At 27.1% G+C, this 17,238-nt stretch overlaps 6 protein-coding genes across 6 annotated transcripts, besides 1 other annotated feature; 2 read left to right on the top strand and 4 right to left on the bottom strand. All coding sequences in view use genetic code 12, as the record gives it.

The window, feature by feature from the left end:
• Nucleotides 1-45: 45 nt before the first annotated feature.
• CD36_11210 (conserved hypothetical protein) lies at nt 46-1,653 on the top strand (the record flags this gene model as incomplete). Its single annotated transcript, XM_002417717.1, has 1 exon — nt 46-1,653. The coding sequence occupies one exon, from the start codon at nt 46-48 to the stop codon at nt 1,651-1,653; it is 1,608 nt and encodes a 535-aa protein (XP_002417762.1).
• Nucleotides 1,654-2,973: 1,320 nt separating this feature from the next.
• Nucleotides 2,974-4,014, bottom strand: CD36_11200 (CMD family member, hypothetical protein, Candida conserved; the record flags this gene model as incomplete). The annotated part of the gene is made up of 1 exon (XM_002417716.1): nt 2,974-4,014. One exon carries the CDS (start codon nt 4,012-4,014, stop codon nt 2,974-2,976), a length of 1,041 nt encoding a protein of 346 aa, XP_002417761.1.
• Nucleotides 4,015-5,315: 1,301 nt separating this feature from the next.
• CD36_11190 (conserved hypothetical protein) lies at nt 5,316-7,166 on the top strand (the record flags this gene model as incomplete). The annotated part of the gene is made up of 1 exon (XM_002417715.1): nt 5,316-7,166. One exon carries the CDS (start codon nt 5,316-5,318, stop codon nt 7,164-7,166), a length of 1,851 nt encoding a protein of 616 aa, XP_002417760.1.
• A 259-nt stretch (nt 7,167-7,425) lies between these two features.
• CD36_11180 (CCR4-NOT complex (transcriptional regulatory complex involved in mRNA initiation, elongation, and degradation) subunit, putative) lies at nt 7,426-10,593 on the bottom strand (the record flags this gene model as incomplete). The annotated part of the gene is made up of 1 exon (XM_002417714.1): nt 7,426-10,593. The coding sequence occupies one exon, from the start codon at nt 10,591-10,593 to the stop codon at nt 7,426-7,428; it is 3,168 nt and encodes a 1,055-aa protein (XP_002417759.1).
• Nucleotides 10,594-13,400: 2,807 nt separating this feature from the next.
• On the bottom strand, nt 13,401-14,894 carry CD36_11170 (conserved hypothetical protein; the record flags this gene model as incomplete). The annotated part of the gene is made up of 1 exon (XM_002417713.1): nt 13,401-14,894. The coding sequence occupies one exon, from the start codon at nt 14,892-14,894 to the stop codon at nt 13,401-13,403; it is 1,494 nt and encodes a 497-aa protein (XP_002417758.1).
• Nucleotides 14,895-15,391: 497 nt separating this feature from the next.
• Nucleotides 15,392-16,714, bottom strand: CD36_11160 (Nuclear pore-associated, member of a complex involved in transcription and mRNA export, putative; the record flags this gene model as incomplete). Its single annotated transcript, XM_002417712.1, has 1 exon — nt 15,392-16,714. The coding sequence occupies one exon, from the start codon at nt 16,712-16,714 to the stop codon at nt 15,392-15,394; it is 1,323 nt and encodes a 440-aa protein (XP_002417757.1).
• Nucleotides 16,715-16,782: 68 nt separating this feature from the next.
• Nucleotides 16,783-17,085: a mobile genetic element.
• Between the last annotated feature and the right edge of the window lie 153 nt (nt 17,086-17,238).

Genomic DNA, 17,238 nt, shown 5'->3' with positions numbered 1-17,238 from the left:
TTTTATTACTATTCAACCCCCCCCCCCCCCTCTATTTCTTACTTAATGTTTGTTTCAATTAAATATAATCCTGAAAAATTTAAATCCCTACATTCATCAAGGAATACTCCTAATACTGGTAGAACAACTAGACGATCATCTATTCCTGATTATACCAATACTACCATAACCCTATCAACCAATAATAGTAATGATGATAACAATACATTTATTTCGTTACCACTGTCACCAAGTAAAATTGTCAAATTCAAATATAATAGTCAAAGATTTTTAAATTCCCATTCATCTTTCACTACTGGAATGTCAAATATTAAAATTCCAGAATTTAAATCAGATACAAATATTCAATCAATGAATTATAATTCATCAACTACAGAAATCAAATCATCAAATAATCCAAATACAAACATATATAACCAGTACGATAATACTAACGATAATGATGATGATGATGATGATGATAATGATGTTGATGGTGATGTTGATGTTGATGTTGATGTTGATGAGATGAGAGAATTAACACCAATATATCAAACCATTGATGATCTTAAATCAAGTCCAAGAACTGTCACAACTACAACTACAACTAAACCTAAACCTAAACCTAAACCTAAACCTAAAACTAAAACTAAAACAAGAACAAGAACCCCATCAGTGAATTCAACACCTTCACAAACTCCAATTTGTACACCAACTCCAACATCAACTTCAAGTAATTATACAAGAACAACCATACCAGTATCAAAACAACTTTCTCGAATGACAAATGAAATGAAACAATTGATAAATTCAATGAAGAAATATAATGAAGGTTATATTATTCCTACTACTTGTTCAACCATTGGTAATTCTAATACAGAAAAATTTTTCAATGGAACTCAAATACATGATAATCAAAGTGAATCAAACAATGGTACTAATGGTACTAATGGTGGTGGTAGTACTAATGGTGGTGTTAATACAATTAAGCATAATTTGGAGATTGAAAATCAATGGTATAAAAATATGTATATTGTGAGTGATCGATTGAATTTTATGAAAGAAGTTTACAAAGCAGTTAATAAATTAAAAGATAAAAAAATAGCTGCAGAGGCAGAAGCTGCAGTAGCTGCAGTAGCTTCAGTTGCTTCTACAACTGAAACCATTGCTGGTGATAATACTACTGCTACTTCTACTACTACTGCTGCTACTACGGTAGATACAACTATAACTACCGATATTACAACGCCCATAGGTCACAATAATAATACAAATAACAATGATCATGATCATGATCATGATAAAGAATTGAAAATGAAAGAGAAAATAAAATTGATGATGATGATGGGGAGTAGTAGTCCAATAAAGAATGATAAAGAAGAATATAATGACAATAATAATAATAATGAAAATGAAAATCTGAGTCCTGTAAAACTGTCAGGATTAGATAATAATGATAGTTTTGGGAAAAATTTTAACGATGATGATGAAGAGGATGAGGATGAGGATGAAGAAGACAATGAAGATGATGGCGATGGCGATGGTGATGAAAGTGAAGATAGAATTGGGTTGAATGGTAGTAATGGTAGTATTAATGGTCGTCGTCATAAACGTCGACATCGATCTAATGGTGAGAGTAGTAATGGTGACATTGTTGATATCAAGAATCTGTAATTCAAAACAAGGACATGATGGTGAAGTATTATTTATAAAAGAAACCCCCCTCCTCCCTCCTCCCCCCCCCTCTTGAGGGTTGGTATATTATTGGTGGCTCGAAGATCGTCTTATTTATGGAGTTATTAGGAATTTAACAATAGGAATAGAGTGATATCTATTAGTATTAATTAGAAATGTATACCATATAATAAAAAAACGTTAATTGTTTAGGGAAACTATTAATATATAATTTTGTTAGTGAGTGAGTGAGCAAGTTTGTGTGTGTGTGTGTGTGTGTGTGTGTTATCAACGACGACATTTACTAGCGAAAAAAAAAAAAAATAAAAAAAAAAAAAATGTCACCTTCAACGACAAACAACAACGACAAAAAAAAAAATGAATACTTCTTGAGTTTTCAACATCAATTCTCAATTCTCTCCAAACTCCAAACTCCAATTCCAATTTCAAAAAAGCTTTTTAGTGATAAGATAACAATTCATATCATCCCATTACTACCACAACTAAACCATTATCAACACATTTCTATATTACCCCTAGAGTAGTAATAGTAGTAATAATAATAATAGAGGAATCCATTTTAATTTCATTTCATTCATATACCAATTCATTTTAGAGATAATAAAATAAATAAAAAAGAAAGAAGACTTTATAAAAATTTATAAAAAATTATTATAATGAAACCAGTTGTATCGACATTTCAAGCATATTGTTGTTTTATTACTTCATCATTTGCTATAGTTATATTATCAATTATTGGTTATCTTTTCCAAACTAATAATGAATCATTTATGGGATCAATAAATGATCCTGAAGATGGTAAATCAGTAGCTAAAACTATTTTCAGTGCTGTTTTTGTATATTTGGCATTCTTTACCTTTTGTGGATTACAAATTTTATTAATTCAACGACAAAATAGTATACAATTATAAAAAAAAAAAAAAAAAATAGGACAGGGGGGGGAGGGGGAGGAATAGGAAAAGGAAAAGTAGATAAATTGATTCTATAATTAAGTGGAAATAATATAAAACCTCATAGTTTTCTTGTTTAGTTTATATATTTATATATATATGTATATATTATACATATTTGTTATTGAATTACAAAAATAAATAAAAAGAAAAAAAAATCGTTTGAATATGTAATATATTTTGTATCATCTAAGTATTGGTTCCTTAAAAAAAAAAAAAAAAAAAAAAAAAAAACAAGATCTAATTCAATGTCATTATTATCATTTAAATTTTGTATTATTATTATTATGAAAGGAGAAAAGGGGAAAAGGGGAAAAGGAGAAAAGGATAATAAAGATGAAAATTATAATTATAATTTAGGTACACTTTGTTTACCATCTTTCCATAATTGAGTTTGATTTAATGAATCACAAATATCAAATACCAATTGAATAACATTATTTACTTCTTCTTTTGTTGCTCCATTATTAATAGCACCTTTTAAATGACCTTTTAATTGTGAATTTACATCTTGAGGTATCATACAAGCAATCAAACTAAATGATGTTTTTTGAGAAGATAAAATTTCTGTAAAACTAATTAATGGACCATAAATATGATGATATACAAAATACCATAAATCGGGATAAGTTCGTAACATTTCTTTTTTAATTCGAAGATTTAATTTATTTGAATAAATTGTATTCCAATAATCAGATCCTTCAATTAAATTAGTAACAATTTGATCTACAATAATAGATTCACTTGATATTTTCCCATCAATAGTATCAGTCACATTCATATTGGGAGTAATATTGGGAGTAATATTTTTTTCTTCAATGGGTTCAACTATATTCTTACGTTTAGGTAAATTAATATTTGAATTTGAATTTGAATTGGTTAATGCTGTTGGAGTTACTGATTTTAATATTAATAATGAATTAATTGATTTGGGTAATCCACTAAACATACTAATTTTCAATAATACTTCTCTAATTTGATCAACTATTGATTGTTGAGTTTGACGTATATCTTTACTTTGATGATATTTATAATTTAAAGGTAATTTTTCACTATAAGTATGAGGTATTAAAACATCAGGTAATTTAACTCCAGTTTGATAAATATCAAGGAATTTTTCACTTGAACTAATTGAATCTTTAGCTAATTTTAACATGATTTCATTAGTTAATAAATTAGAATCATTTTGAAATTCTAATAATTGTTGTCGTAAGGCAAAATGGAAAATTTTGGGGATTTCTTCTGATAAATTTAATTGAGTCAATGTAGCTACAGCAATTAAATACCATGAATTTTGTAGATTGGGATATGAATAAGCAAATTTAAGTAATAGTTCCGGGGTAATACTAGGAGTGGTGGTGGTGGTAGTAGTAGTAGTAGTAATAGTCATTTTAACAAAGAACTTAATAATAAAGTAGTTAATGTAAATGTATTGAATAAAATAGAATATAATATAATAAAAAAAAAAGATAAACTTATAAGGGTACTATTTGGTTTAAAAATTAGCCGTTGATATTAGTGAAAACTGTTGTTGTAGTAGTTGGTTGGTTGGTTGATGAATGTGATAAAATAATTTTTTAAAGATTGTCCACAAAGACACACCCCACCCGTCCATGCACATACACTCACACTCACACTCACACTCCACAATTGAACGTTATACACGCACTTATACTAATTGTTTTGTTGTTGAGCCTCGGTGTGTGTGTGTGTGTGTGTGTGGCAGATTGCTTCTTTATAATTGGACACACATTGGTTGATGGGTTTTCTTTTCTTTTACCATGTATATCAAGTTGTTTTAGATATGTGTTTTATGGTAATAGTAATCAGATAAACAGTTTTTTCATTGATGATATCAAATCAAATTTACTGGGAAAAAGAAAGAAAGAAAGAAAGAAGTTTATTTCCATTTTTAATTTAATCTTAATAAACAATCGAAAACTATACAAAAATAATTAAGTTTCACATCTCTTAACAATATCCTCCCCTTTCGATTCTTACTCTATTCATATGTTTAAAATCAAAGATCAGTAAATGGGGATTGTGTGTGTGTGTGTGTGTCTACTAGGAAGATTATTAGTATTAATATGAATTTATTAGAGGCAATTGATTGGACGCGAAGTAACCTATCTATCAACTAGTTTAAGTTTATTATTTTCTAATTCACAAGTAAAACAAAGCAAAACAAAACAAAGCAAAAGCAATTGACTTTTATGTTAAACTATTCATGTTTAAACGAAAATCTATCTCTCCCTCGTGTGATATTAAATTCATAAAATTTGTTTTAATTGTTGTTGTTGTAATTATTCAAGAATTTCAACGAATCAAACTGGTGGTTCGCGTATTCGTGTATTCGCGTATTCGCAGATTTTATTTTTTTTTTTTTATTGTTTATTAAACACACACACACACACACACACACACACGCCTAATAAAAGTAACTACTATCTTTCTTTACCAACAGAAAATTCTAAACCCTTAAAAATTATAAAATTACTATTTTCATTTCTTTATTCTTCTATATTCTTTTGTTATTTATTATTAACCAACTTGTTGTTCGCTATAGTATTCCAAAAGTTGAAGTCTATCTATATTTATAGTGACAATTGATTAACAGAGTTCTTTCCAATACTTCCCCTCCGCCCCCCCTTTTATCTTTAGTAGAAGAACACTACCCACTTCTCATACAATATGGAAAAAGATAATCCTTTATTACCTTTTGCCTATACCAATTCATCAATTAATGATCCTATCCCTTATGATACCACACCTAGAGATAAATCCACCATTGATGAAAATGCCAGTAGTAAATATCATACGAGGAAAACTATTACATCAATATCATCATCACCATTGAAACCTCAATTACGTCGAGTGAGATTATCCAATCAAAAATTACTTCCTAGTTTGAAAAGAAAAATGGGTGAAAGTTTTAATGATAAAGATAATATCAAAAGAGTTGATATTGAAGATTTTTATGATGAATCAAATGAAGAAAGAGAAGAAACATCTACTGTAATTAATGTTGATAATGATAATGACCATGAGGAAAATGAAAATGAAAATGAAAATGATAAAAATCAATTACCTCCAAGTAGTCCACCACCACCAATTTTATATTCTGATGTACCATTAGTATCTGAATTTGATTTTACAACAAATCTTGAATATAATTTTGGTGTACCCAAATCACCAACCAAAAAAATTGATTTGAATTTATTACCTACTAGTGAATTTGATGAAATTAATCCAATCATTAATAATGATGATGATAATAATGATGATGATGATGAAAAAACCAATAATGTTGAAAATGAAAATAATTTTATTAAAAAGAAAAAAATTTTAAAAGAATTGAGTTCAGATGCAGATTTTGGTATTGATAGATTTAATCGATTTAATGGTACTTTTAAAAGCCAACAACAACAACAACAACAGCTACCACCAGCATTAGTATTTACATCTTCAACATGTACAGATTCTACTAATAATACCAGTACTGGTAATGATAATGATATGGAAGATATTAATGAAAAATTAAAACAATCAAGTTATAATCGAGCTCGAAATATAATTCTTAATTGTTTTGAAAATATGCAAACAATAATTAATTTAGAAAATATGAATTTATATGATTTACCATCAGAAATTAAAGATTTGAATAATTTAGTTATTTTTAATAATCTTGATAATGGACATGAAAATGGACATGGAAATGAAAATGAAAATGTAAATAATCCATTTAAGGAAACAACAATATCAACAACACAATTACAATCTCAATCAATTTCTTATCAATTATATTTAACTAATAATAATTTAACAGAATTACCCATATCATTATTTAAATTTACTAAATTACAAGTATTAGGATTAAGAATTAATCAATTAAAATTTTTACCTCCTTTAATTGATAAATTAATTAATTTAGTTGATTTATCATTAGGTTCTAATTCATTAAAATTTTTACCTTATCAAATTTTAAATTTAAAAAAATTAATTAATTTCCGAGCTGGACCAAATCCATTTATATCAATTGATGATTTTAATAAAAATGATATTATTACTATCCCTGTTCCTACCAGTATGACTGATTCCTTAGAAAATATGTCCCTGACAATATTAAAATATCGAACCAAAATAATTTATTTAAATAACCACCACCACCATCATCACCACCACCACCAACAACAACAACAACAACAAGAACAAGAACAACAATCTTGTTGTAATATTTATTTACCATCATTAACTAATTTATGTTTAAATAAATTAGGTAATTATGATGTTAATTATAAAGAAACAAAAATTTGGAAAAAAAAAATCCCAAAATTTTATCATAAATTAATTAAATTAGCTATAATTAAAGGGAAATTTAATTTTAATGATACTTGTAATCAATGTAATTTAATTATTGTTAATCCTTTAGGAGAAATTTTTGAATGGTATGATATTTTATTAAATAAAAATATTCCTATTAGAAAACAATTTTGTAGTCAAAGATGTATAGATAAATATTTATTACAGTTTTCGTCATCATGAAAGAAAACTTCACAAATATATATATATATATATATATATATATATATATATACATTTAATAAACCATGTTATTGAAAAGATAAAGAAACAAACAAAGAAAGAAAGATGTAAAATAATTTTTTTTTTTTTTTTTTTTAGAAATACTACTATACATATAATATATAAAGAATGTGTATATAAATACAAATAATAACATGATAATAATAATAATAATAATAAAAAGACTAAATTTCAATCATGAATCAATAACTATCTAACCTTAATAATACCTAGTTTGACTATTTGGATATTGTTGACTATTATATTGTACACCATAAGGATGATGACCCCTATGCGGCTGTTGTTGTTGCCCTTGCTGTTGTGCTTGCTGTTGTGCTTGTGGTTTTGGTGGAACTGAAGCTCCCAGTGGTAAATATGAATATTGATATTGTTGTTGTTGTTGTGGATGGCCACTACCAAATCCTCTGACATTATTCTGGGGTTGTGATCCAGATGGTTGTCCATTATTTCTAGGAATAACCCCACGATTTTGCATATATCCTGACCCTTGTGGATGTCCATTAGTTGTTTCTCTGGGGAAACCTTGTTGTTGAGAACGTCCATAAAGTTGTGGTTGTGGTTGTGGTTGTTGTTGTTGTTGTTGAGGTGGTGGAGCAGCCCTATAAGCTTGTGATAGTTGTTGTTGAGATTGTTGTTGAGGAGGTGGTACTCTATGTGGTTGTTGATGTTGATGTTGATGTTGTGGTTGTGGTTGTTGTTGTGGTTGTGGTTGTGGCTGTTTTTGATAATATTGTTGTTGTAAAGGTCTTTGTTGTTGCTGTTGCTGCAATTTCTGTTGTTGATAGTATTGTTGTTGTTGTTGATGATATTTCTGTTGTTGCACATGCTGTGGAGAATATAATTGTTGTTGTTGTTGTTGACTTGATTGTTGTTGTTGTTGTTGTGGTTGTGGATACTTCTGTGGTTGTCGTTGTTGTTGTTGTTGTTGTTGTTGTTCTTCTTGTGGAGGAACTTTATTTATAGCAGGTAAAACTGGTAATTTTATAACATCAACCAAATTATCTGATGATTTTTGAATATTTGATAAACGTTCTGGAGAAATTGGATATTGAACATTATTTTTACTCAATGGTGATTTTTTATCTGGTGAATGGATTATTTTATAAATATGATTTTGTGAAGTAGAATTTGGAGATGAAATATATTTTGATTTTAATTGATTTTGAGAAATTGAAATTGAATCATTTGATGATAATCCATTTAAATTATCATCATTAGATCTTTTCAATTTCCCTTGTAAACCTAAACCTGAACCTGAACCTGAACCTAAACCTAAACCTCCTGCCAGATATTTCAAATCATGAGTTGGTACTGGAGGTGGAGGAGAATCATCATCATCAATTTCATTATCACTATTGTTTGGATATGGAGCTCTATGATCAACATTTTGATAACTTTCTTTAAGATTATTAAATTGAGACATTGGTGAAATAACTGAAGAATAACTACCAGATCTATCATCTGAATAAGGAACTTTTAATGCTCCACTTAATCCTAATGCTGGATCTAAAGATGGATTAGACCCAGATCCAGATCCAGATCCAGATCCAGATCCATTATTATTCATACCAATTTTTCTGACATCAATAGTACCCAATTCATCATCATCATCATCATCATCACTAAACAATCCATCATCATCTTTAGGATAAATATTGTCATGTAATTTCATTTGTTGTATACCAGCAGGTAATTCATCTTCAATAAGATGTTCATGAGATCCATTTAATAAAATATTTCTATCAGTATAATTATCACTTGGAGTTTTCAAATCAGAATATTTTTGATAAATTTCTGCCAATTGTACTGATTTATGATTATCTTTCAGTTTATCAACAGAAAGTAAATTATCATTGGATGACACACCAATATGTAAATCATTAATATTTTTATCAAAACTTTTACCTATAGGTTTCAATTCTGGTCCTGGTAATGATGATGATGGTGGTTGTGGTTGTGGTTGTGGTACTGGTACTGGTTTCCTTTGTTGATGTAGTTTAGGTTGAGAAGAAGTTGATGAAGTCAGTCTTGAAGAAAATCCTTGACCACCCCCACCACTAGCAAATCTTGGTGAACCAGTTGAAGTCACTGGACTACTTAATGATGTAACTGCTCCCTTAATTCCTCTTTGACTTCCACAACCTTCATAACCTCTATCAATTTTAGATTTTAAAATATTTTTAATATTATCGGTCCAAGTTTTCAAATCCCAATTTAAAAAATCCCCTTTAGTTAAATCCAAAATATCATTTAATTCTAAATAATGTACATGAGGTAAAGTTGGTAATCCAAATAATAATGAATCAATATCATTTCTATTTGCTTTAAGTCTTTTTGGTCTTCCATATAATCCAAAAGAATCTAATAATGGTATCAAAAATCTAATTAAAGTATCAAATCCTGGTACAGAAGAATGTTGTTCTGGCATTAAAAAAAGTGATGTATGTTTAAAATCATTAGCATTTTTTTTAGAAATTTTAGTAGATAAACTTGGTGAAGTAAAATTAATATAACCTTCCATTTTTAACATTGTTGAATGATCAATTAATAAATGAGATTGAGGATATATAGCAGCAACTGCAGTAGCATTAGTTACCACTGCCATTAATTGTTTCTTTTTTTTCTGTTCATTTTCATAAAATAAAATTCTTCCGGGAATAAAATTTTTTTTTTTCAAAATTGAAGGTTCAACAACAGCAAAACATCGTTTCCAAGCCATACCACTACCATATCTTATACTAACCCAATCTTCATGATCAAATCTTTTTTCTGCTAAAATAGTTCTTATATCAGATAATCTTGAACCTCTTGCTGATAATAATGCCCCAGTATAAGCTTCTTGTAATGATGAATATTCAAAATTTGATAATCTTAATGCTGAATACCAAATTGTTAAATCTTTATAAGATTTAAATTGTAATAAATATCTATTTTTCAAAGTTGTTGAAACAATAATTACATTATCTAAATTTTGTTTAGCAGCTGGTAATGTTTTCATGGCATTATAAACTGAATCAGTAAAATTTATATAATTTGGTTTAGAAGAAGTTTCTAATAATGCATTAGGATTATTTTTAAATTGAGCCAAATTTGCTGCATCCCAATATGCCAATTGATTACCAGTTAAAATACCATAAACTTCTCTCCATTCACGATCAGCAGGTTTCCCATCACCATTTAAATCATAATAAAGCATAAAAATCCCTTCATTATATCGACGATGAGCTTGAGATGATAAAAGTGTGACAATAGGTATTAATTCTGGTGATAATCCTTCTAAATTATCTGGATCGGGAGAAGTTGGTAGTTTAGGAGATTCTGGTTTAGGAGAATGGGTATTAGTCATTCTCTTTTTCATAGCTTCCATAATAGCAATATAATAAATAGTAGATATATATGAGTGTGTGATGTGTGATGTGTGATGTGTTTGATTGGAAAGTGGTTGAAATGTAGTTGGAATGGGGAATGGGGAATGGAATGGGTGGATATAAAAAGATTTATCTCACTTGTTTTTTTTTTCTTTGGTTTTTTTTTCGTCCAAAAAAAGAAAGTGAAGAAAGTGAAGAAGAAGAAAAAGAAAAAGAAAAATTTAAATATTTTCTTTCTTTCTTTCTTTATCGTTTTTTTTAACTCTCTGTTAATTCTCTGTTAACTCTCTTTCTCTCTTTCTTTCTTGCTTCCCTTTATATTATAATACAAATTGTCTTTTACTCTTAATCTTACTCTTACTCTTACTCTTAATCTTAATCTTACTCTTGAATGAAATCTTTTGCTTCTTAGATCTTTTTAGATGTTTATACTATACTATATTGTATTATAATAAGATTTTCTTTTCCCCCCAATTTATTGAAGAAATTTGTTGATATTAAAGGGGGAAAAATAAAAATAAAAAAAAAAATTGAATTGAATTGAATAACCTATATAATAATATGATTTCCTAAGTATGGATTTGGATTTTGATTTGGATTTGGTGTTGTTGTTGGTGTTGGTTATTGTTACTAAAATATATTTTATATATCTTAACCAGAGAAGAAATAAACAACAACAACAAGAAGAATACAATTTACTCAAAAGAACATTGCACAAAAGTTGGAATATTTCCAATTCTATTCATATTACATCTATACACCTATATGATCATATTTAATCATATATTGTGGTTAATTGATTTTCTTGTTTTTGCCAATGGTTTTAATATCTTTAGTGGTGGTGGTGGTGTTTTGTTTTGTTTTTAACTAAAAATTGACAATTGGCAAGAATTTTTGCTTGGTATTGTTAGGATACAAAATCATAATATAATTCAATGGCGATACTATAACTACTACTAGTACTACTACTACTACTACTACTACTATTAGTTTATTTTAAATAAGGATTTGTAATTTGATAAAAGTGAAAATTTTACTTGTTGTTGTAATATTATCCATAGAGATTAGTAAGACTTTAAAAATTGTAAGAATTAGTTGTGTTGAGTTGATAGTGGCTGTAACTCCCCTTAGATAGATGAGATCGCCCCTCCTCTTTCCTCTTCCATCGTTAACATGCATAATCTAAAGAGAGAGAAAGAAAGAAAGAGAGATGTTACAAAATAGTAATAATAATTATTATCACAAAATGGGTGTGTGTGTGTGTGTGTGTGTGTAGGTGTCTACATGCTCAAATTAGGAAAGTAGTCGACAGTGATTTTTTGATAACATTACTTACTTGGGATCATATACTTAACAATCTACAAGTATCTTTTATCTTTTACCATTGATATAAATAATTTACAATTCTAAACAGATCAATTGAATTGATTACTCACAATTTTTGTTGGTTATTGTTATTGTTGTTGTTGTTGATGCAAATATTAATGTATGAGAAAAAAGAATGGCAATGTTCAATCTTATTGTCTGTATGACGTCATATATATTTACGCGTTTATATATATATATATGATATATCACAAGATTCTATACATTTGTTAGAAGAGAAGGAAGAAGAAGAATTCTACAACAAACAACAACAAACAAATCAATCAATCAATCATTCCTCCTCCTCCTCACAGCCTCACAGCCTCATAGCCTCATAATCTTATAGCCTCATAGCCTCATAGCCTCATAGCCTCATAGCCTCATAGCCTCATTGATAAAATCTTGTTAGTTAATTAATCATTTAGAATTGTTTCTATTTCATGTATATAAAGTCATAACCTTGAAAGAAAAATTTCTTGTTACTCTTGTTGCTACTCTTGTTGTTGTTGTTGTTGTTGTTGTTGTTCTTTGTTGTTGTTTTTTTATTTTCTATTTTCGTGAATTTTGTGTTTATAATTGCAACTATGTTCACAATTCAATAAGCTAGTCAATTTTTTTCTTTTTTTTTTTTTTTTTTTTTTTTTCTTGATTGAATGAAATTATTCCAAGGATGAAGAGGAGGTGGATGAAGAGGTGGAGGATGAAGAGGAGTATTTCAACTGATTATGATTACCTTGACATTTGTTTTATTTTTAGGCAAATTTTGTAAATTGAAAGTCCAACCTATCATTTACTACCATAGGTAATTTTGTTTTAAGGGGGGGTTGGGTTGGGTTGGGGGGGTGGAGGGGGGTGGGGAGGAAATCAAGTATTATTGTAAATCAGTTATAACCTCAATCAGTATAATTTATTCAAAATCATAAATATACATATACATATACACAGCCTATAAAACATACCACATTTAATTTAACTTAACTTAACTTAACTTAACTTAACTTAACCCTTGTTGTAAACCAGTTTTTGGGATATTTTATATGCAAACGGTTTGTAATTTCAAATTAGACAGTTTGATGAAGATCCTCCTCTTCCTCCTCCTCCTCCTCCTCATCCTCCTCTCTCTGTCTATGTCTATTTCTAATTTCATATTTGGTATTATAGTTTTGTATATTCTTTCTCTTAATAATCAACTATCCTTATTATTATTATTATTTTCTTACTGTCAATTTATACAGATAATTAACTTTCGAATCCTATAGAAAAATTAGACCAAGTTAGATTTATCGGTATAAAAAACAATTTTAATAAATCCTAAGAAATACTATAAATCATTAAAAATAATTCTAGAAATGAATGGATATAATATATATAAATTCATTTCCCCCGAGCCCTTTTTTTTTTTTTCTTTCTATTACTCATCATCATCATACTTTTAATTTGCTTACTCTTGTACTTGTTCTTGTTCTTGTTCTTGTTTTTTTAAAATTTTCAATAATTCTAATCCTTTTGTTAATTGTTTTTCCGCTTCATTAAAATCTTCAAATTGTAAAGCTGATTGAGCAAATTTAGCATGTTTTTGTACTTGAGTAATAGTATCATCTCTATTCAATATTTGTTTAATATTTTCTTTAGTTAATGGTGATGGTTGTGGTGGTGGTAATGGTGGATGATGTTGATGTTGATGTTGATGATGTTGCTTTGTTATCGATGGTTTTCTTTTAATAATTGAAGGATCCATTTTGTTTTGTTTAGTTGTTGAAGTATCACTAGTATCAGTATTTGGTGAAAATACTTGAATAGTTGATGATTTATTGATATGTGATAAATCATCATCTGGTAAATATTTCGGTACTCCAGGTAATTTAACCCTATCTTTATCTTTATCTTTATATTCTTCTTCTTCTTCTTGGCCATGTTCATCAGGTGGGAAATGAGGTGCTCCAGGTAATTTCATTGAATTGTCATTTTCATTAATTTCTGATTCATTTAAAATAGATGGTACCAATGGCAATTGTGGATTATATTCATCATTATCTTCTTCTTCTTCATCATCATTTTCTTGTTCTTCTTGTTCTTCTTGTTCTTCTTGTTCTTCTTGTTCTTCTTGTTCATCTTCTTCTTCTTCTTGTTGTTCTTCTTTTGTAATAAATTCATTTCCATCAATCATTTCTTCTAATTCTTTTTCCAATTCTTCATCATTAATATTTAATTTATCTTTATTTTCAATTTTAAAATTAATTTTTTCTTTTTCTTTTTCTTTTTTTAATAATTTTGATAATTGATATTTTAAAATTTTAATTTTTTGTTTATTTAATTTATCAAATTCATTCCAATTATTAAATTTCCCTCCAATAATTTCATTCCAATTAATATCTTTCAGTGATTTAAAAATTGTTAATAAATTTAAAAAATTTAAAGTTGCGTTTATTTTATTTATTAATGTCAAAATTTGTTGTTCATTGTTGGTAGTTGTAGATGACAATGACAAATTCAGTAATGTTTCAAGACATGAATTAAATAATTTATAAGTAAATGATAATATTACATTAAATGATAATTGTTTATTATTCAAAATTTTATGAAAATCTTCATTATTTTCATCATTTTCATCATTTTTATCATTTTCATCATTTTTATCATTTTTATCATTTTTATCATTTTCATAATTTTTATCATTTTTATCATTTTTATCATTATCTTGGGTATTATTTTTTTTAATTGATTCAGTATCATTTAATAATTCAATAGTAAAATTTTCAATTTTTTTAGATATAATATGTAATTTATTAGTTAAAATATATTCTAATACATATATTTTACAATAATAACTAATAATTGGATTAATTTGAAATAATTCAATTGATCTTTTAATAAATGGAGTTACTGATTTATCAGTTTTTAATTCTTCTGGTATAGATGATATAGTAATAGTCATACCTCAATGTTTATATTTCTGTTTCTGTTTATATTTATATTTCTGTTTGATGTGATAAGATAAGATAGGATAGATGGTGTTGGTGTTGGTGTTGGCTTGTAATTAGTATGTTGTTATAAACTAATATGAAAAGGGAGGGGGGAGGGATAAAGGAAGTTATTTTTTTGGTTCTCTGTGTGTGTGTATGTTTTTTTTTTTTTTAAATCTGGATGATCCTTGTAGTTGTGCAATTTGCGAAAAAATCATCAACATCTTCCTTCCTTCCTTCCTTCCTTCTTTACCATACCCCGGAAAAGAAAATGTTAAACGTTAAACACAACAACAACAACAACAACAACAAGAGCAATAACAATCATGTAATTGAACGTTGTAAGAACACTTTAAAGAGCTGCAAAAAAAAATTTACAATACAATAGTTTTCACTTAATACTATATGTCTTTATATATTATAGAATTTTTTAATACTAATACTAATACTAATACTAATACTAATAGTATTAAATCCATTGATTTGAATTACTATTATTATTATTACCATATTTCAATTTATAAATATTGAAAACATTAGGGAATGGATCAGTTTTACTTAATACCACAGTTTTACTACTAGTTAATTTCCCTTTAATTAAATTAGAATCAATTAATGTAACGAAAACATTTTCTAAATATAATTCATCATTATAATGACCTTCAATTGGTATAATTAAATAATTCATTGTAGTAGGTTTATTAAGAATTATCCAAATTTTTTTAATTAAATTTCTTAATAAAAGTATTTCCATTTTATTCATTAATAATAATAATAAATTTTTATCTTTTAAATAATGATAATTTTTTGAATTACAATTAATTAATTGTTTAAATTCAAGATAATTTCCTGTTATAATAGTTTTAGATAAACATTGATACATTTTAATAAAGGGGAAATTATTATTATTATTATTATTATTATTATTATTACTATTATTACTATCATCATCAAATCCATTTTCTGATAAATAATTAAAATTTGGTATTTTACCAACGATTAAACTTATAGGTAATAATAATTCAAGGATTAATTTTTGATTTTTAAAATTTGTTGTATTAATTAAACACCATTGTAAATGATTAAAACTTTCAATTAATTGATATTTTATTAAATAATATCGAGATAAATAATATCGATATTTCAATTGTTGATTAAGATTAAATTGATTAAAATTTAAATTGATTATATTCCTCATATTATTAAAAATATTTTGACATAATAATGGTTTATCTAATTTGAAATAAATATAACATAAATTATTTCCTAAAATTAATAAAATGGATTTTTTATAATCATTTGAATCATTAATTCTAATAATATTATTATTAAATATTTTTAAAATAATTCCTGCCATATAATTTAAACGAAATTTACCACCTTTTTCTTTAAAATACATTATTAAATCTAATTTTTTCGCCCAAGGAATCATTAAATTTATAGTATTGGTAATAATATTTGATAATAACCAACCATAAGAATTATTATTGAAACCTATTGATAAATCATTTAAATAATTGATATATAAATCAAATGATTTTAATAATGACCAAGGATCCATTAAATGACATAATTTAATAAAATTAATTAAAATTGAATTGAAAATTGGCCAATCATCATCATATAATGTAGTAATGGTTGATGGTATAGATTTACAATTATAAATTATAAGAATATATTTGTTTTGTTGAGGATTTATAGATAATAATTTAGTTAATTGATCAATTTTTTGTTGATTATTTGATATATTATAAGTTTGATTGATTTCATTAATAAATTGAACCACACTCATAAGGTTTGAAAAATGATTATAGTTTGTTGAAAGAATTGTTTGTTTTTTTTTTTACCTTCTTCTTTCTTTGACAAGTTGTATGTGAGCGCTTGCGAGCGGTTATAGTCGTGTAGCTTGGTTAACATATATATTACTACTATAACGTGTTGTAATTGGGTTCTTGCCTGCCTCGTCCGCCCTCTATACCTGACCCAAATTACACCTGGGAAAAACTACTTATTTATATACTGTTGTTCTCGACATTGCGCACCACGTTCCCCGCTGGGTGTTACCCGCTATCTCCTCTGCTTTGGCTGGATACGTTGCATTTTCCATTGTCATAGGATATTTATCCTCGGCACTACCTAACGCAGTCTAGGTGTGTCTGTTCATTCTTCATTAGTTAATGGAATAGATTTTTTTTTTTTTTTGTTTAGTTGACTTTTCTTAAAAGAGAGAAAGAGAAAGAGAAAGAGAAAAATTAATTCTATCTACCTTTTGTTGTAAGTAAGTAAGTAAGTAAGTAAGTAAGTAAGTGAAAACAT

Source organism: Candida dubliniensis, chromosome 1 (assembly GCF_000026945.1).
Source record: "Candida dubliniensis CD36 chromosome 1, complete sequence".
NCBI classification, from domain to species: domain Eukaryota; kingdom Fungi; phylum Ascomycota; class Pichiomycetes; order Serinales; family Debaryomycetaceae; genus Candida; species Candida dubliniensis.
Note: the sequence above shows the minus strand (reverse complement) of the source record. Positions and strands in the feature narration are given on the sequence as shown.